Source organism: Typopeltis vanoorti, chromosome 22, assembly GCF_054136105.1.
Source record: "Typopeltis vanoorti isolate ZY-2024b chromosome 22, IOZ_Tvanoo_1.0, whole genome shotgun sequence".
NCBI classification, from domain to species: Eukaryota; Metazoa; Arthropoda; class Arachnida; order Uropygi; family Thelyphonidae; genus Typopeltis; species Typopeltis vanoorti.
The window spans coordinates 30,583,932-30,607,727 of NC_143570.1; the positions used below are offsets into that span (position 1 = coordinate 30,583,932).

The window sequence follows — 23,796 nt, forward strand, 5'->3', positions numbered from 1 at the left end:
ACGCTACAGTTATATGGTGTCAATGGGGTATTATATCAAGTAATACGTAGTCTTTATTTGAGTTGCAAGTCAGCAGCTAGAATTGAAGGAAGTACATTATCCCCTCTATTATTCGTTATCTATATGGATCACATTATGAAGGAAAGTGGTATTAGACATGATATCAGAATTGGAGATGTTAATGCAGACGATGTTATACTTCTAAATAAAGATGCTACAAGTTTGCAAGATTCCTTGACTAAATTGAATATCTGTTGTAATAGATATGGTATGAAGGTCAGCATTAAAAAGACAAATACAATGAAAATAGATAGAATTGTTGAAAATGTCAACTGTGTTGTGAATGGAGAACATTTGGAACAAGTGAAACATTTCAGCTGCTTAGGCACGATTTTTAGTGGAGATGGTAAATTAAATATGGAAATAGACAACAGAATCAACAAAGCTGGTATGGTAGTAAGTCAATTGAATAAATTCATATGGAATAAGGGAGAAATTAGTCGGAACTATATTAGCTGTATACAAGACAGTGTTCAAACCAGTTTTAACATATGGTTCTGAGAGCAGGGTCAGAAGTAAAACACTTGACCAAAGACTAGAGACCGCAGATATGAGAGTCCTGAGAAAGATTAGAGGCGTTAACAGATGGCATCAATGGCAATATCATATTAAAAACAGGATATTAGGAAAGAACTTGATATTGTCAGCATCCAGGAATGGATTAGTAGAGCTAATCTCAAGTGGTATGGTCACTTAAACAAAATGGGCGAGAAAAGATTAGCAAAACAATTGTTCTCTGCCAGGTTGGCAGGAAAACAACCCAGAGGAAGACCAAGATATAGGTGGATTGATACAGTACAAAGTGCCTTAGATGATAGAAATATAAGATCTGATAATGTTGTAGTCTTGACAAGTAAGACTGATTTGGAGGAAAATTGTAGATAGGGAGTTAGTAATGATGTAAATTTTTCATGTAGTACTATCATATCCTGTATGCCCCTTGAGGGTACATGTCAGGAATTTGATGATGATGATAAATGATATTGCAATTTCAATATACACTTCGCATCCATGATAACCTTGTAGACATCTTGGCCGATAATGTGGTTAATGGTGCCCCCACCTATGAAAAATTATTTGCAAACCTATTGTACATTTTGTACTGTGGGTGGCATAAGGATTTTTTTTTTTTTCTTTTGTTGTGTTTTTAATTAATTTTTTATCATGTCTGGAACCCTACTCTAGAGACCAAATGGAACTTTTTCTTTAGCAACTTCAGGCCTGCAATAAGTAGGACAGTGGTCTCCAACAGGTGATGACATTCATCTTCCTCCTAAAGACAATCACAAACATCTTTGCCCACAGCAGGATTCAAACGTGCAGTGTGTTGGTTGGAGAATGGGTACGCTAGCCCACTCAACCAACCAAGAGAGATTAGTGGAAGGACTTGATAAAAGAAACCGTGTGACTTTAAAAAAAAAAAAAAAAAATCTAAAAAGGACTTTCTTTCTCTGGATAACCATTTAACTAATCTTTTACTGGTTTTAAACTAAACAAATTTTTGTGAACACACGAGTTAAGCAGAACTTGCATGAGGCTTTGAATGAAATAATATAGTTCACAGATAAGAAATTGGTGATGTGTATGTGTGCATCCAAGACATCCATGTTGAGAACATTAATATTTATGTATAATTTGAAATTTTAGAAATGAAAATTCACATTTGACCCATCTTTTCTTTAATGTGTTAGATTGAATGATGTCATGCCCTCTCAAAAAAACACCACATGTTCATTAATGGTGGTAAATATACATTATAGAAAAATGTCCTAAAATACAATGCAATAATTATTAAAAGTATGTATGTTATTTGTATCTTAAGTAATATGACTGAAAACTTTAAAACAATATGTAGCAAGAAAAAAGTAACTGTTTTGATGAATTATAGTTCAATTAACTGTTTTCAATGAACTTTTATGAATCCCAACATGACCATCTAGTAACTTCATACAAATCTAATGAATGAATAAATGACAGCAGTTAATCTTCACTACATTAGCCTGCTTAGTTGCATATGCTCTTTGAATGTTTTGTGTATTTTTGCAGAAGGGGAAAAACTAACATTTCTAACTTGTTTCATTCTGTGTAAATGCTGATCAACATTTTTGCAAGCATATTCATTAACTCCATATATTCACAAAATCTGAAACATCAGATTTAATAATTCAAATAAATACATTTACAAAAGGTAAGAAAATATGGGATACAACATTTGATTAATAGATGGAAAAAGAATACTGTAGTGAACACATGATTTGGTGGTTTACATAGAATAGAATTAAGAGAACTTTTCAATAAATAACAGGATGAAGGAAAAGAACAGGTCACTTTGGAAGTTAAGAAGTTGACCAACTTCCAAGTTGGTCAACTAGAGAAAGTTTTTATTTAATGGTAAGAAATAGAATGTATTGCTGGAAAGAATTCATGAAGAATGAATTAAGGAAAGTGTAAAATCTCGTATAGAGAAAAATTAGAAGTAATTTTTTTCTATATTGATTTTTACATGGGAAATTAAATTTACATAAAATACTTGTAATTAATGTAATAACTCACTTTGCTGTATTAAATCTGGTAACAAATTGTTAGATCATTCTTATAAGAACCACTAGAATTGAAAAAAAAAACACCAAAAAATAAGCTCAGACAGGATTAGACAAATAGAACTAAGGCTAGAGAAAATAGTGAGGGTCACCAGATTACGAGTTTTCCTGCCAAAACCCAGGGATAGCGTGAGTGGAGGAGGAAAACCCTCCAGAAATCTGGGGGACTTAATTTGAAGAAGGGTCAGGAGAAGGAGATAAAAGGCAGAGATTTAGGAGCCAAAGGGCTTCATTTCGAAGTTTTATTCGTGTGTCAAGAGAACAGGGAGAGTCGCATTCTGCGATCAAGAGTTTTGACGAAGATGGGAAGTTAGATAGCAGCAGAGATGGTCTTTCCGAGATGTCCTACTGTATGATTCTTTTATGATCTATGTGTGTGTGTGTGTGCTGCTGCTGTAACCAACTATCAGAAATTCCTTTTTTTGTGGAATGTGCCCATATACCTTTAGGATCTGGACTATATGTAATAAGCTGGCAGGATTGTAAGTAAAATGATTTATGTAAAATTCCTAGATTGTGAAATTTAAGCTACGAATGTTGGTTCTGTTGTCTATTAACATAGAAAGTATTAGAGAAGTCAGAAAGCCGTACTTCTGTTTGAATGTGAATAAGTATTGTATTATATAATGTTTTAAGGAATTTGCTAATGTTGTGTAATGCAAAGAAATTGAATGTGGTTAAAAAGCTTTAACTTTTTCCTATTTATAGCTTGAGTAAAGATAAAGTGTATTTAAATCTATCGACATATCTGAAAATTTATGTGAAATTTTAATATCTTTGTCTTAAAGCTTAAGCGAAAATGCTTATATAATCGTGTGGAGAATTACACATGTGATTTGTATTGTCTTCACTGTTATCTAGTTGAATTAGTCAGTACCAGACACCTGATATGTGCAGTTTAAATTTTGTATTTACTTTGTCTCTGAATGAATAAACATAATTGTTTTGTTAATAACTTGCTTGATCTTGTCTTACCAATGCACTGTCTTATAAAAATATAGACCCTGTGTGTCCTAAAAATAGTAATAGCCACGACTAACTGATATTAAGAATTAGGAGTTGCTTGAATTAGAGTAAGAGATATTTCTCGTGCTTAGCTGAATGTATCACTTGCATGTAGGAGAAAGAAAAACATTTCTTTTACGCGATCCTTAATGGCGCAGTCGAAAAAATATATAAATTTTTAAGGATCAAAGCAAGAGAAATACAGCAAGGGTGGCTTAAGGAATTGGTTCCAGCCAGAAGCTTTTCCTAAGTTCACACTTCGAGCACATGAAATAGCATATTCACGACCTTGAGAGAATGAGGGGGGGTAAAACTATAGACTAAAAGGATTAAGAATAATCACAAGTTTTGTGCATGAAGAACTAGCTCAAGCAACGACGATATTAACTACGATAAACTCAGTATTATGACTGATAAGAAAAGACATCACAAAGGTGCAGTCCGACAACATTAAATAAATAATATCATCATAAAAAGTAAAGGAAGTAGATGTTATTACAAAAGTATGATAGGCATTGTGTAAATCAGAAAGAGCCATACTTGATGATTCCATGATTTTGTGTAACTACTTAAATAATGGTAATGATAGAGCATTTTCAAAACTAATTGGTTTTATGAATAATTTTCATTATTAAAAATGTAACATTCTATGCTCAAAGCAATCAGAAGTTAATAATAACTTCTATTTTTGTAATAAGCCAAAGTGTCAGAAATTATTTTATCAGTCTCTTCAGCATTTTCTTGTATATTCACAGAACTTCCAGTCATTTGAGGAAAAGAAGTTGGATAAGAGATATTTTCTGGATGTTCATTATGAAGTGACATATGCTGATTTTTTAGCAGTCTAGAACCACTTTCCTGTGTGTGTGTGTAATAGAAATCTGGTGGGGCAAATTCAGGAAGTCTCTCCTCTCGTCTTTTTGTCACCCAATCTTTATGGTTTTCTGAAAGATTAAAGAAAAAATGGTCAAACAAATTGCAAATAATTTTACTGCATCATAGTACAACAAAATTATAAACTGTATCATTTCTGGAGTATTTCATAGAATACATATATATCTAATTTATAAGATTCATTTTATCCACTTGTCCATCTGAAAAGATAAAAGTCAAACAAATCCAGTACAAAAAATGATAAACTATATTCTTTTCAACATGTTTCACAGAATGCATCAGACCAGGAAGATGTAATTAAAATTCAGTACTTGGAACCCTTAAAAAAATTAGTTATGCTATCCAATTTTTATTGAACTGGAAAGTGTAGAGGTACAAAGAATCAAAACATGATTAAATTACACAATCCAATAACTCTGTTCTGTCCATGTGTTCAATTTTGGTTTCATTTGGCTCATTTTTCCAATCATTTGGCAAAATGATTACTATTAATTAAAAATGTGATAAATAACATAGAAATTCTCATTGCATGAAATGCAATAAGAATTTCTCTACTCACAGGAGACTGAAGACCCATCAGTACACTTCTACTAGGAAGACAAAATGGCTAAGTAGGGGAGTAAATTACTGACATTTCACAACTAATTGATGGAAATACTCATTTTGCAGATGGGTGCAATCAGGACGAATGAAGAAGAGTGAGGAAATTAAAATAGTAAGCAGGACCAAAAATTGATGACCTTAGACTAATATTGAGCATGCACAAATTTTTGATAAGTCAGAACTCAGATGAACAATAGTTGTGCATTATGGTATTTATAAGGCCAAACTGGTGAATGGGAAATAAAAAAAAAAAAAAAAAAAAAAAAAAATCAGTGTTACAAATACAATACAAAATAAAAATATTCATTCTCCAGTTTTCAGTATAGAACCTGTGAAATATATAAATAGAATTTATATCATCTACTTCACTAGTAATTTAATTTTCAGTAACATTGCTAATTTATTAAGATTCCCCAAATCTGACTCTTGAAATTAATAGAAACAGGGGATAATCTAAATCGCCCTTATTTCATAGCCATATGAATAGAAACTTAGTTTCAAAAATATTTTTCTGTTTTGAAAAATATATCTGCAGTGTAAAGGGGATATCACAGAAATTTGACTTCGTATTTAACCATGTTTAAAGACAATTTAATGTAAAAGATGATACAATAGTATAACACATCTAACAATACTTATCTATTTGTGATTTTCAGGAGCATCCTTCCTTCCATTGTTGCACTTTCAACATTCATTATGAAAAAAATTATAAAGACTTTGTTTGAGTCATAACTTTAAAATAAATTTAGTTAATATTTGACTTTTACATTAAGTTCATCTTCTGGAAAATGTTAGGTTTACAGCTTTCATCTCCTATTGCTAACATTAAGATGGAAGAATGATTCCGGTAATTGGACCACATGTTTATTAAGATAAATATCAATAAAAAAAAAAAAAAAACCGACAAGTTTCATAAGTCGTTTGACTTACATCTTCAGGGATCAAAGGTAACTAAAAGTTTAAACACAAGAAATGAGAAATTACTCAAAATAGTTCATTCGATGCAGTTGTGGCCATCTAACTGTTCATTAAATTAAATATCCGAATGCAGATTCAGTGCAATACTAAGTTTGAACAATGCTGGATGCTGTCATGTTCACATTGTCCGAGATCTGACATGGGTATATTTTTTATCAATGCAGACCAAACTTGGTGTCGAATTAGGCCCTGGTTTTTGTTGCATTGTGTTGGAATTCTAAGCATGTTTGCAGCTTCTTTAAATTTTCTTATGTAACAATGTTTTTCAATGTAAGACATGTTTGTTTTTTTGCCAGAGTACATTATGGCTGGTAGTTCATTCGATGCACTACCAGCCATAATGGCTGGTAGTTCATTCGATGCAGTTGTGGCTGTCTAACTGTTTATTAAATTAAATATCTGAATGCAGATTCAGTGCAATACTAAGTCTGAACAATGCTGGATGCTGTCATGTTCTGCTGTTCATGTTCACATTGTCCGAAATCTGACTTGGGTATATTTTTTATCAATGCAGACCAAACTTGGTGTAGAATTAGGCCCTGGTTTTTGTTGCATTGTGTTGGAATTCTAAGCATGTTTGCAGCTTCTTTAAATTTTCTTATGTAATAATGTTTTTCAATGTAAGATGTTTGTTTTTTGCCAAGTACATTATGGCTGGTGGAAGTTGTATAGTATGCTAGGCCTGATTTGTGATTTGATTTATCAATAAAATGTTTTTATTTTTATTGATATTTATCTTAATAAACAGGAGGTCCAATTACCGGAATCTTTCTTATGAACTGCTGAACCACAGAAACCTACACCTACAATTAAGATGGAAGATTCTGAACAATGTGCCTAGACTTTGTCCCTCTAAAAACTCCTGAGTTTGGCTATATTTATAATTTGATCTGATTGCCATAAAATTCTGAAGATCTAAACAAACAAAAATTTATTAATTCACCACTGAAACTGAAAAACAAAACACTTCCTTTTCTAGAAGCATGTGCTGTCTGCCTTCTTTCAGCACATCTGTCCTTTGCTATCTATGGAAAAACAACATGGTGTCCAATACAGTTGTTTCTCACTATAGCAAACATCATTATAAAAAAGTAATGACCTCTCACAAGAAAAAAAGGAAATTCACTATAGCAAATCATTTGCCAGTTAACTCTAAATATAGCAACTATTATTATACTATAAAAAATATAAGCTTACATAGTTCATTCCTCTGCTGGTGTCTCCACCTTGTCATGGGAGGACTTACACATGTCAGAGAGCTATGCCGGTAGTAACATAATTACTAGTAGGGTCCTCCAGGATGGAGGTTATGATGAGCTGACTACTATCAAATGTAAAAAAATCCATGCCTCATGAAACCAGGCACTAGGTTTACAAACAGGACTGTTCAAAATGGCAACCAACTGGTAATGGAGTTTGAGTTGGAATGTGGAACAAAACCTTTGTTTAAACCTGGATCTCTTCAATGTGTTACTGATGGGATAGAAATTTATAATACTCAGATCTTAGCTATACAAGAAACCAAATGGCCAGATCAAGAAACTTACAAATAATAGATTAATATTCTACAGTTGGACATTAAAAACAGACATGAAAATGGTATAAGTTTTGTGGTGCACAATAACATCTTGTCATGTGTAAAGACTTTCACACCAGTAGTTGATTCACTCTGTGATACATATGTTTCTGGTCACCTATTTGATGTTGCAATTATCAACATAGATGATATATGTTTCTTTACCTGGTGATTGTATAAAATTAGTCATGGGTAATTTCAATGCTAAAATAGGCAAAGAGGAAAGATACAGACCAACAGTGCCAATCTGCACAACATTAGTAATGACAACTGGAAAAGAGAGAGCATTTTTGTTTACTCCAGAGGGCTTACAGTTAGTAGCATGTATTATTTGCACAATATCAATAAATAAATTTAGGTCTCCCCAGATGGGCCACTAAGCAACCAAATAAATCATGAAATGATAAACAATAGGCACAAAACATGCATAAAAAATGTCCATATCTCCAGAGAATCTAATGCAGATACTGATCATTACATGGTAATAGTACATATCAGGTTCAAACTGTTGGCTACATATTGGGCTAAAACAAATGGAGAAATGTTAACTGACCAAAAAAAATTAAAATATTACTGTGCAGAAGAAATCCTTCAATTCACAAGCAACAGAAAGAAAAATAAATGGCTCAATAATATATGTAAAGACGTTATAACGAGATGTAATAAGTTGAGGTTAGAAATGCTACAGAACCCATCAGCAGAAAATATTGAGAATTATGACCTGTAAAAATTTAACTAGTAAAATAATGCACCATTTTTTCTCTGCCAAAAAAGACTGGAAGAAAAAAAATTAATTGAGGGAACTGAAAAGAATACAAATAACTCAGAGGTGTTCTTCAGATGGTGTGGGATACTTAAAAAATGATATAAACCACTAATTTGAATACTAACAACCAAGGAGAGTTAATTAACCAAAACAAAAAGAAATTGTTGAGGAAGTTTATTTTTCACTTGGTTAGACTATAGTAAATTTAGTTTAATCCTTTATCCAAGTGTAAGCAAACAAAGTTTGCGCCTGAAAATATCTGAAAATAACTACCTTACCAGGACTGGGGTAAGGTCGTGCAACACCAGGCAACTCCGAGCAAAGGTGGACCAAACTCTCATCATTCCTTGTCTCAGTATCTCCCATAATGCAAAGCACATCTCCTTGCAGACATGTATACTGCTATGCATTAAGGGAAGGACCACTACCCATACCGGTTTCAACCTATATTGAGGTCTTGTCAGTGGGAGGCAGACCCAAACATAGAGATACTAAGGTAGAAGCTATAGGAGAGGTCATATTTAGCCATAGGAGTCGCCAACAGGTGTACCACCTTATTACTGAACCACTCTGGATTTAGAGAAAGATGTTGGAAGTTTATTTTTCGCTTGATTAGACTATAATAAATTTAGTTTAATCCTTTATCCAAGTATAAGCAAACAAGGTTAGTGCCTGAAAATATCTTCAGGACTGGGGTAAGGTAGTGCAACACCACTGACGAGACCTCAATAAAGGTTGAAACCGGTCTGGGTAGTGGCCATTCCCTTAATGCATAGCAGTATACATGTCTGCAAGGAGATGTGCTTTGCATTATGGGAGATACTGAGACAAGGAGTGATGAGAGTTTGGTCCACCTTTGCTTGGAGTTGCACTACCTTACCCCAGTCCTGAAGATATTTTCAGACGCAAACTTTGTTTGCTTACGCTTGGATAAAGGATTAAACTAAATTTATTATAGTCTCTAACCAGGTGAAAAATAAACTTCCAACATCTTTCTCTAAATCCAGAGTGGTTCAATAATAAGGTGGTACTGTTACGTCGTTACCTCCTTATATTTCTTCTTACTTGTCTTATTATATTTACTTCGTGTCTATATCATTAATAATTCTTTAATTCAACACTTTCTGTTATAACCTTAATTATACCTCATTAACTCTTTAATTTATGCAGTCTCTACATTTACTTTGGGCCATTAACAACTTTAAGGATATTGCACGTGGGTAGAAGACAAAGAGATTCCCAATGGACAATGGCAATTCCTTTGTTTCTGTGCTGGTGCTTTCTTTGGATTCAGGGAAAATTTATATTATACTGCGCCACCCTGAATCCTAGATTTTTGAACAATGAAAAATCAAAGAACCAGAACTTAGCATAGCACACTATCCCTAATTTCTTAAACTATATAAAATAGTCCAAATCTCATCATCTTTAACTTAGTTTGCAGTCGTAGCCTTCCCTATAAATTACCTCCCGCCATAGTTCGATTATTTATGAGCAGTGCAATGCAAAATGAAATCAGGCAAGTCAACTATTGAATTTAAAGAAAAACATTTATTTACACTCTAGTCAGATTACATATCACGAATAAACTTTTGCACATGCTAGCTTCAATATCAGTTTCAAAGAAAAACATAATTATCTAACCCTTCTTATTCTATCTTAGCATATATAAGTATCAGTTTAGTTAAAACATTCTATCAAGGGTAAATCATAAGCTAAAACTCCACAATATTAAAGGTTATTCATTCATAGATATTAAAACCACCCTAATTTCTTCCTTCATGTCTCAGAGTTACACTGCCCTCTTGAACTATATCTCTAAAGTCCTTGCATAAAAATCACAACCTTCTAAACTCAATGTCCAACTAAAAATTACAGTCTTTTTTCCTTTATACTTTCACTAAACATTAAAGTTTCTACTTTACCAATTACTGGGGAACCATCAGAACATCATACATATCTTGATATAACATCACCTCCAGGTCCACTTTCCATTCTGCTTGGTCTGCATTACCCCACTGAATGGTCTGGACTGGATATATCTCTGGCGATGAAGACACATGCTCGCCGTTCACTGGTCATCAGGCTTAGCTGTCTCTGCGGTAAACAGGAACTCTCGCTGGGCAAATCCTTAACCGGTGATCTCCCAAGGATTCCTTGGCATTCTCCCATGATCTCTGCCTTGACGATCCCTCCAAGGAACGGGGACAAACATCAGCAAACGAAGAGGACAACAAAAGGAAAAGTTCAGCAAAAAAGCCTCTGAGCTGGCACTGCTTTGCTTTTTAAATTCTGCACCAACACTTCCTTACTAAGTCATTAAATTTCTCCCTCTTTGCTTACGTCACCCTACATCTCCCAGCACCTAGCGCCACATTCTCCCCTAGCATATTCTTCGGTGGTGGTGGTGGGGGGGGATCACGTGCTCTCCTTCCACAGTGCATGTGTGCTTGGCATACGTGTTTTGCTCTTGGCTATCGGTACTTAATCCGATTAGCCTTCTCTTAGTAATATACAAGTATTTATACAAATTTAGCAAAATTTAAACAATGGACTATTCACAGTAAATACATTACAACACTATGGACAAATAAAAGGATTCTTAAATTATTAACGTTTCTGGTAATTTACAAGCAATTTTATCCGCCTGATATATTAGTATATGCCAAAATGTAAAATGCATGTTAAGTTCTGAAGAAAAATATAAATTAATACAGTTTCAGTTTCATTCAGAACTTAACAGTACACCTGTTGGCGACTCCTATGGCTAAATATGACCTCTCCTATTGCTTCTGCCTCAGTATCTCCATGTTTGGGTCTGCCTTCCACTGACGAGACCTCAATAAAGGTTGAAACCGTTCTGGGTAGTGGCCCTTCCCTTAATGCATAGCAGTATATATGTCTGCAAGGAGATGTGCTTTGTATTATAGGAGATACTGAGACAAGGAGTGATGAGAGTTTGGTCCACCTTTGCTTGGAGTTGCCTGTTGTTGCACTACCTTACCCCAGTCCTGAAGATATTTTCAGGAGCAAACTTTGTTTGCTTACACCTGGATAAAGGATTTAACTAAATTTATTAAATTGTTGAGGAATTCAGACAATATTTTGAGAGACTACTACACAAGTCATCACTGCTATCAGATCAAAACCTTACATCAGAGGAATAATGTTTAGAAGAAAATGTTGAACTCACAATTGAGCAGCCATCTCTTCTTGAAGATGAGAATGTTATTAAAGAACTAAAAATTAATAACACAACAGAACTAAAACTTGAAGGAACACCCTTAACAACCAAGATTTATGAAATCAAGCTGATAAGCAAAAAAGAAGAAAAAATCCTAGTTGACCGGAATACAGCAATACTGTGCCCTATTTTTAAAAAAGGAGACTATGATAACCAGTAACTGTAGAGGTATCTCTCTCTCTCTCTTGGACACTTGCTACAAAATATTGTCAGCACTGATCTGGAAAAGAATTAATGTATACACATCATAGGAGAGTATCAGTGTGGCTTCTGCAAGGGAAAGTCAACAACTGATCATATTTTCACTCTCTGACAATTGTTAGAAAAGTATTATAAATTTGATAAAGTATTACATCTAGTATTTGTGAACTATAAACAAGCATATGACAGTATACATCACAACAAATTATGGGATACAATAAGTCTGCGCGGTTAGTCTAGTGGTTATGTGCTTTGCAACCATATGCCTGGGGAAGGAGTGTCCTGGGTTCGATTCCCGTTGCTGACATGAGGAGCTTAAGGATCTTCCTCAGCCATAGCCAAGTTAGCCAGTCTTGAGCATGGACAGCAGTGTCCCCCCCCCAGTTTATCTGGTTTTTCATCCCACAAGCAGGCAAACTGGCCCTGTGAACACACACGGATCTACAGTCATAAATACTTAACCCCCCATGAGGGGGCTCAACTCACCCCAATAGGGATGGAGGAGAAAAGGGAGGGAACTCCATATGAATAATAATAATAATGGGATACAATGAAACTTTAGAATACCAAAATAGTATATAAATCTATAAATACGATATAACTTTGCAATCGTCCCACCCACTTGCAGCAAGGTATGTTTCTGGCAGAAACAGTCAAATTTTGAAGTAAAATTTGGACTCTGCCAAGGAGATACTCTCTTATGCAATCCTGTTTGATCTAACACTGGAAAAATTCATTAGAGACCTAAATGAACAAAGGAGGATGGAAAATGGGAAGAGCATACTACTGGCTTATGCTGATATCCTTGGAGACTCTCTTGAGGATGTTATACATACTACATCTAATTTATTGTTGGAAGTTTTTCCACTTGGTTATATTATAAATTAAAGAAACCAAAAAATTATATACTTGGTCCAAGTGTAAGCAAACAAGTTTGCACCTGAACTATTTCCAGGACTGAGGCAATCATATATAGAAGCTTATGACTTCACATCACTTGCTTTAGTATCCCATAATGAAAAGCACATATCCTTGCGCGGACATGTATAATGCTATGCATTATGGGAAGGGTCACTACCCAGACTGGTTTCGACCTTTATTGAGGTCTCATCAGTGGGAGCCAGACCCAGAGGTGATACCAAGGTTGAAATAATGCAGAAGTCATATTTTCATATACGAGTTGCCAAAAGGTGTCATACCTTATTATTGAAATACTCTGGATTAGAGATAGTGAAGTGTGAAGTCATGTATGAAGCTTATGCGAAGTCATAAGCTTCTATATATGAGTTGAAACAGTGCTGAAAATAGTTCAGGTGCAAACTTGTTTGCTTATACTTGGATAAAGGATTAAACCAAGTATATAATTTCTTGGAATCTTTTAATTTATAGTATAATCAGGTGGAAAAACTTCCAACAACTATCTCTAATTCCAAGTATTTTAATAATAACGTGCGACACCTTTTGGCAACTTGTATATGAAAATATGACTTCTGCATTACTTCAACCTTTATATCACCTCTGGGTCTGGCTCCCACTGATGAGAACTCAATAAAGGTCAAATTTGGTATAAATAAATCTTTAATCTCTTTTGTTGCGAAGTTCCACAGTTAGGTATAGACAACAATATTTTGTTTCATAACTTGAAGTTTCAAGGGTATCAGGAGGGATCTTGCTTGGAGATTTGCATATGGCCGCCTTCCAGTCAATACCATCAAATGGAGGTATTTTAACATTGGGGATCCAATCTGTAACATCTGTTACCGATTGGAAACAGTAGAACATGCATTCTACAGCTACTCTCTTGCCCTGCGTATTTGGAACAGATTATGTAATGTGCTGGGCATTCCATTACTTACAACAGAACAGGTTATATTTTTACAATACCCACCACCTGTCAGCAATGGAAAGAGAATTTTGATTTTTATAATTAATGAATTAAAATACCATCTATGGAAGATTAGAAACATGGATTTGAAATCCAGCAATATGACATCCAAATGCTTTATAATATTTTATTGTGGAAATTTTATTGTTTATTGACGAATTTTGTATTTAGAAAGAAGCATTCTACAAGATATCAAATTTATCACTAGATGGTGTAGGCCACCCACATTATGCAATATTCACGAGAGGGAGATAAAATTCTGTCTATTCTTGCAATAAGAGGTTTATTAAATAATTTCATCCTCTTAATTCAACGTGGTCTTATAGTCAAATGCAGAGAGATGAATGACTGGAGAGCAATCCCAGGCAGAGAAGGCCAAATCAAGGCAGTAACCCAGATGGGGGCTAACCACCTTGGTATCAGTCAACTTTGCGCTTTAGTTTCAATTGGTCTTTTGATTGTTCATCTATATGGTGAAAAAGGAAAACTGATAGCCTTTGGCTATATGATGATATAAAAGAGCTGAGGCCTTCTCTCTCTCTCTCTCTCTCATGCCATCTATCTTTCTTTCTTTCTGCTAATACCATCACAGGCTCTCTTACACTCCTATACTAACTACTCTAGGCCTATGATGAGTAATCCTTTACTTTTTCACCTCAATAAAGGTCTAAACCAGTCTGGGTAGTGACCCTTCCCATAATGCATAGCATTATACATGTCTGCAAGAATATGTGCTTTACATTATGGGATACTAAGGCAAGTGATCTGAAGTCGTAACTTCTATATATTAGTTGCCCCAGTCCTGAAAATAGTTCAGGTGCAAACTTGTTTACTTACACTTGGATAAAGAATTAAACCAAGTATATAATTTTTTGATATTTTTAATTTATATGTCTAATTTAATCAATATGGGTCTTGTCATAAACCAGGAAAAGACTAAATATATGTGCATTTCAAGGATCCATCAAGACTGATCCAACTTGGTTTGTTGATAATTACCTTTGAGCAAGTGGATAATTTTAAGTATCTAGGAGTTGACATTAACAGCTACAATGATATGCATAAAGAGATAGAGGAGAGAACTGAGAAGGCCAATCAATTCATAGATATTTTGAAGTTTTACAATGCCTGAAGTCTAGACTATTATCAAGAAAATCCAAAGAAAAACTAAGTTATGGTCAATGTGAAAGAAGAGTACTGAGAAAATTTTTTAGAACATCCTGCAATCAAAATACTGAACTGTATGAATGCAATGACATAATTAGCAACTATAAAATCTATTTCAAAGACCCAACATCTTGTCATTTATAAGAAGTAAAAGAACTGAGTGGTTTGGCCATGTTTGGAAAGCAGATGACCAGTTAATCAAACAAGTACTTACAAATAAAATTAACAAGAAAAGACCCAAAGAAAGACACCAAACATGATGGATGGATGCGGTAATGAGAAACTTAAGACAGTTGGATGAACACTCTACACCAGATGTGGATTATGAAAGAGACTAATGGCAAAACCTAGTGAAGGCAGCATTAGACATAAATGGTCTATTAAGCTCAAAGAAGAAGTGGTATGTTCATAAATTATTATAGCTAAAAACATCCTGTTCAAAATTATGAACAGAAATATATACAGTGGAATCTCGGTTGTCGAACGACTCTCATCTCGAACAAATTGGTTCCAGAACATATTTTCCGAACAAAAAATGCATCGGTTTCCAAACAGGCAAACCAGCAACCATGTGCTCCGAAGGCTGAGATTACAGCGGGAGAGCGTCAGTTATACCGTTGCCTCCGCTCAGTGCAGATACCTGCTGGAATTTCTGGAGAATTAATTTAAGACACCTATTGTATATTATTATAAGGTGCCTCCATACAGTCAAAAAAAAAACTAAACACTGACCAATTCAAGTTGTCTGCAAAGAAAAACAAATCAGCCCTTCACGGCAACCACCCCAATAGTCATATAGATGAAATGCATCATTTTAGTCTTCATATCCACGTTATTTCAATAGTGTCCAAATGATATTTCAAATGGACATCTCACATCCATGTATTTATTTACATGTAAACATGTCAAAGTACAAGTTAAAATTTCTAGCAATTTGTTCCTAGTATATTCTAGCAACTGCTACTTAGTACATTATTGTCCCTTTAACTCTACTTGCATTTAAATCCATTTTCATATTTAATTTATCATTTTCTATAAAAATTGTGCCCAAGAGTAGAAATATTTTACTTGTTCTGAAGATTCTAAATTCAGGATGCAACTAATGTTTTCAATGTTCCTGCCTATATTCATAGGCAGTCTTTTCTGTATTCTTTCAGGGCATAAGCTGACTTTCTTGCTTAGAACTTTCAACATGCTTTCTTCTGTTCAAGGACTGAGTCTTCTTCAGTTAATCATGAAGTTTAACATTTTTCTATCTTTGCAAAAAAACTTCACCAATGATTCTCTGGTAGAATCAATGAATGTTTTCTTCAGAGTTTACCACTGAGTCTCCAATATTTGATTTTTGTTTTCACACTTATTCATTTTTTCTCCAATAACAGTTGCATGTTTCAGTTTAAAGTTCATCTCAGAAAGCTGATCTGATTGACTAATTTAGTTTATAACTTTTGTACATATTTTTTTTTTCAATATGATGATAATTTAAGTGTGAAGATATCACTATTAAGAATAACACAGCTAATGAGATTTATTTCTTGTGTCTTCTCTTCATGAATTTTTGCACATCTGTATGGTGGAACACTGTATTAGTAATGAGTGATCTGTCACCATGTGCTAAGAGAAATCCAGCAAGTGCTTATTAACATTCCTCTTTTATTCCAAATTTTACTGAAATATTTATATTTGATATTCATTTTCTACTCTGCTGTTTAGATCTCCAAGGACTAACAACTTTTCCTTTATGTCAATGGCCTTCTCTAATCACTTTAGTGAGTTTTGATGTTTCTGCTCTTTTCATGAATGTCCCAATCAGTGACACACTTCTCTTACAGAACAAATTTCCACCCGACATTATGCCTCTCTTTGTCCACATACTACGTTCTGGTTACTTCATACGGCAAAATAATTTTTACTTACAAAAAGAAGGCACGGTTGGCTCACCACCATCCCCCACCTCCCCAATTGCTAACTTTCATATGGAAGCTTTTGAGCAATGTGCTCTAGATTCCTTTACTTTAAAACTTATTAGATACATTGACAATGTTTTCGTTATCTGGCCACATGGCCACTAAACGTTAAACACATTCCTTAGCCACCTGAACAAACTACATGAGTGCATACAATTTACTATTGAAATTGAAAATCCAAAATCGCTTCCTTTTCTGGATACACTGGTCACGTCTTTCCTCAGGCAGTCTTTCCTTCACTGTTTACTGCAAGACTACGCATACTAGCCAACATATACATGCTAACTCATATCACCATCCTCCACATAAACTTGGAGTCATTAATACCCTCGAAAACAGAACTATAACAATTTGGTCTACTGAACAAGCTCTTAAATGAGAATTACAAACTATTAGCAATACATTTATAAATAATAGCTATATCAAAAATACTATTAATAAAATTCTTCATAAAACTTCATCAAAAATAATATAGATTACAGTAAAACCATTGCTATCTCATACATTAAAGAGTTATCAGAAAAAATTAATAGAATTCTACAACATTATAATCTGAATGCCACTTTAAAACCACCTATAAAACTAAAAAACATATTCAACTCCTCTAAGAATCTCCCCCCCCCCCTGCATCACTGGCTCGCCCTGCAGTTTATTGCATCTATTGCACTTGTAAGATATCTTATATTGGGGAAACTGGATGCACAATCCTATCTGTAAAAAAGAACCCAAACAACACATTAATAATTTTGATGAAGCAGGCCTCTCAGATCACGCTCTTAACATCCTACACCAAATTGATTGGAAAAGTATGTTCCTTACATCATACAAAAACCTGAACGGAAATTTAAAGAAGCCCATGAAATTTTGATTAACCAAACTAATCTTAATAATAATGGTCACTTAAAAATCCCAAGAATTTGGATGGCACACATTCAGCCCACTTAATTGAAGTTTTCCAGCAAACCCCGACTAAGCAATTTTTCAGCTTTTATTGGCCACCATCCGTACTGGTTTGTTCTTCTAATATTACATAAGTAAAATTTTTTTTGTGTGAACATGTTACTCTCTAGCTTAATTTAACTTTGTAACCTAATAGATAATAACAGGACTCTAGCTTTGATGTAGTAAGGGTTTTTTTTCACCAGAGGTCAGGCCAGTAGTCTTAACAGTTGAGTAAATCAATGTAACTTCAGCATACCATGTAGATTTTAGTGCAGCTTGTTCCTTTGTATATATATATGCATACTCCAGATGATGACCTTTTATGAAGGTCGAAACGTCTAGTGATTATTTTGGTTTCTATTAAACTGAAGTTTTATTCTAATATTGTATTCCATATACATTGTTTTCTGCTTCAGTGCTGGATAGCTGAATTTCATGAAGAAAACTGTTGAGATTGTTGGTACTTGTTTTAAGTTGTAACTGAATATGCTAGAGAAGTAAGGCATATTCAGTATATGTTGAGTACACTATGAGTTGCCCAATTTGCCTGTGTGCGCAAGAAAATGTGTTGCTGTTGTCTTCCTTAGTGAACTTAAGCACTGATGAGAATTTTGGGCTCTGATTTTCTAGAGAAATGTGTGCCATGTTTCTTGTGAATATCTGTTTGAGTCTCTGAGTAAGATAAGTTAACTTCTGCCTTTGCAGATATCTTGTATTTAATGACAGAAAACCCAATGCTTTAAGGTTTTGAATGTGTGAATGAGTAGAACGGTCATATAATTTTATAATTTTATTTTATATGTTAGGGTTATATATGTGCATACTTTGTTAATAAAATATATAAAATGAAAACTTAGTTTTCATGTATCTGGCACAATGAAACACCAAATATATAGGCCTGGGGAAAGAACCTGTAAACAATTTAAAGGAAAGTCCTTTATCTAAGTGTAAGAAACATGCAGAATCTTCATGACCAGGCTACTTGTATATATAGAGAGAGGCTGGTGGCTTCACATCAACTTCCTTAGTATCCCATAATGCAAAGCACACTGCCTTTGAAAAGCGTATATTGCTATGCATTATAGGAAGGCCACTACTCAGGTCAGTTTCAACCTTCACTGAGGTCTCATCAGTTGGCACCTGATGAAACCTCAATGAAGGTTGAAACTGACCTGGGCAGTGATTCTTCCTGTAATGCATAGCACTATACATATTCAAAAGGAAGTGTACTTTGCATTATGGGATACTAAGGCACTTGATGTGAGTCATCAGCCTTTGTATAAAAGTAACCTGGTCATAAAGATTCTTCATGTGCAAACTTTGTTTTTTCACTTAGACAAGGGATTAAATAAACATATAATTTTCTTGCAAGCTTAATTTAATTCCTAACCAAGGGAAAAACTTTCTACAACTTATTAGCTGATGGTTCTCCATGTAATGTAGAAGTTGGCTGTTGATAACCTTCTTCATACTTTTTGAGAGCATGGAAGTGAGAGCAAACAGATGGTAATTTGTTGGTTGATGTATCAATCTTTCAAATGAGCTGGATATGAACCCTTTCATGCTATAGAGTGGATGCCAGCCAAATAGGATAGATTGAAGAAGCAATATAGGATAGGTGTTAATTATAAGCACACAGTTTTAACACAGTAATGGGATACCAATAGGACTGGATGCTTCTACACGTCCAAATTATTAAGGATTCCTCTGATTTCTTTCTGGCAAAAGACTAGAAGTACATGGAGTTAGCAGTTCTTGGTAAAGTGTGTGCTGCAAGGAGAGGGAGGGAAAGAGAGAGAGAGAGAACTTTGCTTTGGTCACTAATGTAAGTATTGAAAGAGAAGAATGATGCCAAAAGTTGGTGCCTTGTCTTTAGACATGTGAGAGTGGTGGAAATACAGATATGCAGAAGCTGGGCCAAATGTCCTTGGCAAGGAATCAGAAGGTTCAACTGCCTATTGAACAGTTGAGTATTTAGGCTTATGTTCGTTATTAGGTTTAATGTTATTAAATTTGTTATTAGGTTTAATGGATACAGCAGAAAGAAATAATGAAAACAAGTTTAAAGGATCCTATATTTCTTGTTGGTCAGAGATTCATGAGGGATACAATCTAAAAATTGTAAAAGCGCATGTGCGCGTGTGCACGCACACACACAAAACTACAACAATACATAGAAAAAGTAAGACTAGAAGCCTAAAGTACTGATGGGGCATTCTCTATTAGTGCTATTGACTAGCCTTAAGACTAGCCTGTTGGGCAGGAAGCACAAGAATTAAAATTTCCCAAATCTTGGGAAGTTATGAACATAATATGATAAGTTGCAAGAAAAAAAGAACCTTATAAATATCTGGAACAAAGAGGGAAGGAGAGTGGATAAGGGCATCCAGCTTTAGATAAGATTTGAAAGCAGTGAAGAGATTATATTTCTTTAGAGTTCTGGTCAAATTCATCCATAGAGGATGGGTCTGATAGGTAAGCTTCATCTTACTTTTTCCACTTATTTTTGTGTGTGCCTTTACAGTTTTAAGATTGCATTCCTGATGATGTCTTTATGATTGAGATGAAATACGAAGTCCATTAAACTTGTGTTTAATTATTTCTCTGTGCTGTATTCATTCATTAAACCTAGTAATGAGTTTATACCAGCATATACATCTAAATACTCATCTATTAATTCTACATGGAGTAGGCATAGCATGCAAAGCCAAACAGTACAAGTGGAAACTTGGTTTATCACTAAATTAAATTTAACCAGCTAGCTTTCTTACAAAGATGTAAGGACACTAGGATTAAACCCACCTGTATGAATTTTAAAATAAAATTTCACTCATCTAAAGCTCTTCGTAGCTACACGTGCTAATTTTGTATTAATTTGAGAACAGACGGCCACCACCACTTATATTAACTTATTGCTATTAATGAAGACATTAGCTTTCTACAAACTGAACTCTCATTAATTCTCAACCTCGATCTTTGGAGAATTCTCTCAGACATTTTGAAAAAATCTGCCCAAAAAGAATTTCTAAAAATAAGATAAACATATAAAAAATATAACAATCTTCAGAGATCTTTTTCTCAGTCGCAGAATCAGCCTCTTCAAGTTGTAAATCTTTTGTCAGACTCAACTGAACAGCTATTAGCAACCTTGGCCACAACTTTGTAGTAGTGCCTTATCAAGTTCCATCCTTAGATTTCATGTTACATCTGCAACTTGCCATTGCCAATAACATCAGGCTGGACATAGCTCACATCATTTTTGCAAGCTTCATCACCAAAAGTAATTACTTCAACAACCAGCTGTCCATAAATTGCACAAAGCCAATAACAGAACAATTACTAGAGCTGACAAGGGTAATGCTACTGTGGACATCAATGCTACTGACTATAACTGGAAAATGAGCATATTTCTCAAAAACCACACACATACTACTTAAAACTGTAGTGTCTTATCAAATTCCATCCTTAGATTTCATGCTACATCTGCAACTTGCCATTACCAATAACATCAGGCTGGACATAGCTCACATCATCAAGATTATGACTCCACCAATTCTTAGAAGAAAGCATTAAAAAGGTTTCAAAAAAAAAAAAAAAAAAAAAGTCACGTCTTGGACTCCTGAAATAGTTAAAAAACTCAATAACAAAATAATTTTGTGCCCCCTCCAAGATATATGGACTGCCTAAAATTCATAAACCTAATAAACCTCAATAACCCTCAGTAGTATCCTTAAGTGGATACTATTGACTCCTCCTCTTTTAAGTCAGGCAGACAGTTAACTAACCTCACTTAATGGTCATATTTCATCTTATATTAAAAATTCCACTCATTCAACTCTTTAATAAAAACTTCAGTCTTAAATAATAAGATATCATGGTGAGCTTTGATGTCACCTCTTTATTTACCAATATCCTGATATCATTGATCTTTCAATTTTGCTATCTACACTAGCTATTCTCTCCTGATACTGCCATTCACAAACTTTCTATTCAGCTAAGATACTAGATGTTATGTACTCTATTAGGCCACATGGCTCAAAAAGCTCCTTGCTCCTCTACCTTGAACAACAAGAACCCCACAATCCAATTCACTACAGACTAGATGCTCTAATCACACATCTTCTGAATGGCACCCTTTCTTTCTCAGTTTACAGAAAACCCATCCACGCAGGCAGAAAGATACATACACAAATTTATCCCCCCCTTCCCCCAACAATATGGTGTTATCAAAACCCTTATCAATAGTGCATCCAGCCTGTGTTCCACCTAGGTTTTCCTTACAGCCGAATTCTCCTTTACTCACAGACCTTCCTAGTACAGTGGTTACAATGGTAAAAAGATCAACAAATCAGTTGTTTCTATTATCTTCTTCCATCCCCCCTCAACATAAAGACTACAGTAACACTGTCACTATTTCCTATATCTGGGACACCTAAAAAAATTCTGAAGAAATATAATCTCTGCCCTGCTTTTAAACCTCTTCTAAAGCTGACTGCTCTTATCCACTCTCCTCCCCTCTCTGTTCTGGGTATTTACAAGGTTCCTTGTTCTTGCAACCTATATTATGGTCAAAGTGGCAGATCTGTTAACATTTGCCTAGAAAAACACAAGAAATACATCTGCTGTCATAATTGATCATTCAGGTCTACCTTACCATGCCTTAGATACCTTGCAAAGAATCAAATGGGAAAAAAACTACTATGCTTCACCTTAACAAACTTGAAATACTTTTAGAATCGGCAACAGATTTGAAAAACCAACTTAATCTTAATAAATATGAATGTTAAACTTCCAAAGATTTTGGTAAAGTTTAATTCTTAGGCTTTCCATCCAACAACTAAAGTCAAACAATACATCCACAGAACATGCCCACTCATAGGACTAGGCGTCTGGTATTACTTTTTTCATTTATTTTTGTATGCTTTTACAATTTTAAGATTATATTCCTCATGATGTCTCTGTGACTCAGACAAAATATAGTGTAAAATTCTTACTTATTCTTCTTCTTTGTTCTGTAAAATTTTCGTCTATATGTGCTTGTACTTAATGAATTTATCTCTAACACTTTAATTACCCTTTTTAAATTAAATATTCTCTCTGGGCCGTTATTCACTCTTAAGAATGATGCTAGTGGATATAAGACAAGGGAATTGCTAATGGTCAACACCAATTCCTTTGTTTCAATACTGGATCTGATTCCTTTTTCGGATTCAGGGAAAATTTCTATTATCCTGCGCTACCCTGAATCCTAGATTAACAAATAGTGCAGAATCAAGGAAACAATAAAAAAATAAGATAGTATGCTAAACACAGTTTAGCATACTATCTTATTTCACTATAACTTATTTATGCAGTCGTAACCTCCCTATTTAACTTATCTCCCGCTGTGGTCCGAATTTTATGAGAAAGTGCAATAGAGGAGAAAATCAGGCAAGGCACCGGTTAAACTTAAAAAGCAAAACATTTAATTATAATTGAAACATCTTACACTTTATGAATATACACTAATAAAGCAGTCCACAATTTCTAAGGAATGAGCATTAATTATTTAACCTCTCTATCTTTATCATAACATGCAAAACAAAGAACTTCATATATAGTTTACAACTTCTACTTGATAGATCAAACATACTCTTCTATGATCTTCAATACTAAAGGACATTTGCTAATTGAATTTCTAATTTAGCTCCAAGTGCTCTTACAATAATTCTTTCACTAAAATTTCATAATCTCTCTACTATAAAAAGAATATTATCTCTAGAGTGCTTCCTATAATTACAAACTTTCTTCTTATACACAATTGCTTATAAAAATAGACTGTACATTACCGACTGCTGGGGAACTGTTTGGCCACTTCACATAGCACAACTGGACAATCATTTTCGATTCTTGGTTCAATTCTGCTTTT

The 23,796-nt window shown here is 34.3% G+C and overlaps 1 protein-coding gene across 1 annotated transcript in view; it reads right to left on the reverse strand.

Moving 5' to 3' along the window:
* Positions 1-4,258: 4,258 nt before the first annotated feature.
* The window catches only part of LOC150094272 (coiled-coil domain-containing protein 174), a 108,880-nt gene continuing 89,342 nt past the window's right edge, over positions 4,259-23,796 (reverse strand). Inside the window, exon 10 of the mRNA XM_090412101.1 lies at positions 4,259-4,609. Within this exon, the coding sequence (XP_090268227.1) occupies positions 4,335-4,609 (275 nt within the window). The 3' untranslated portion in view covers positions 4,259-4,334. The remainder of the gene's footprint in view (positions 4,610-23,796) is intronic.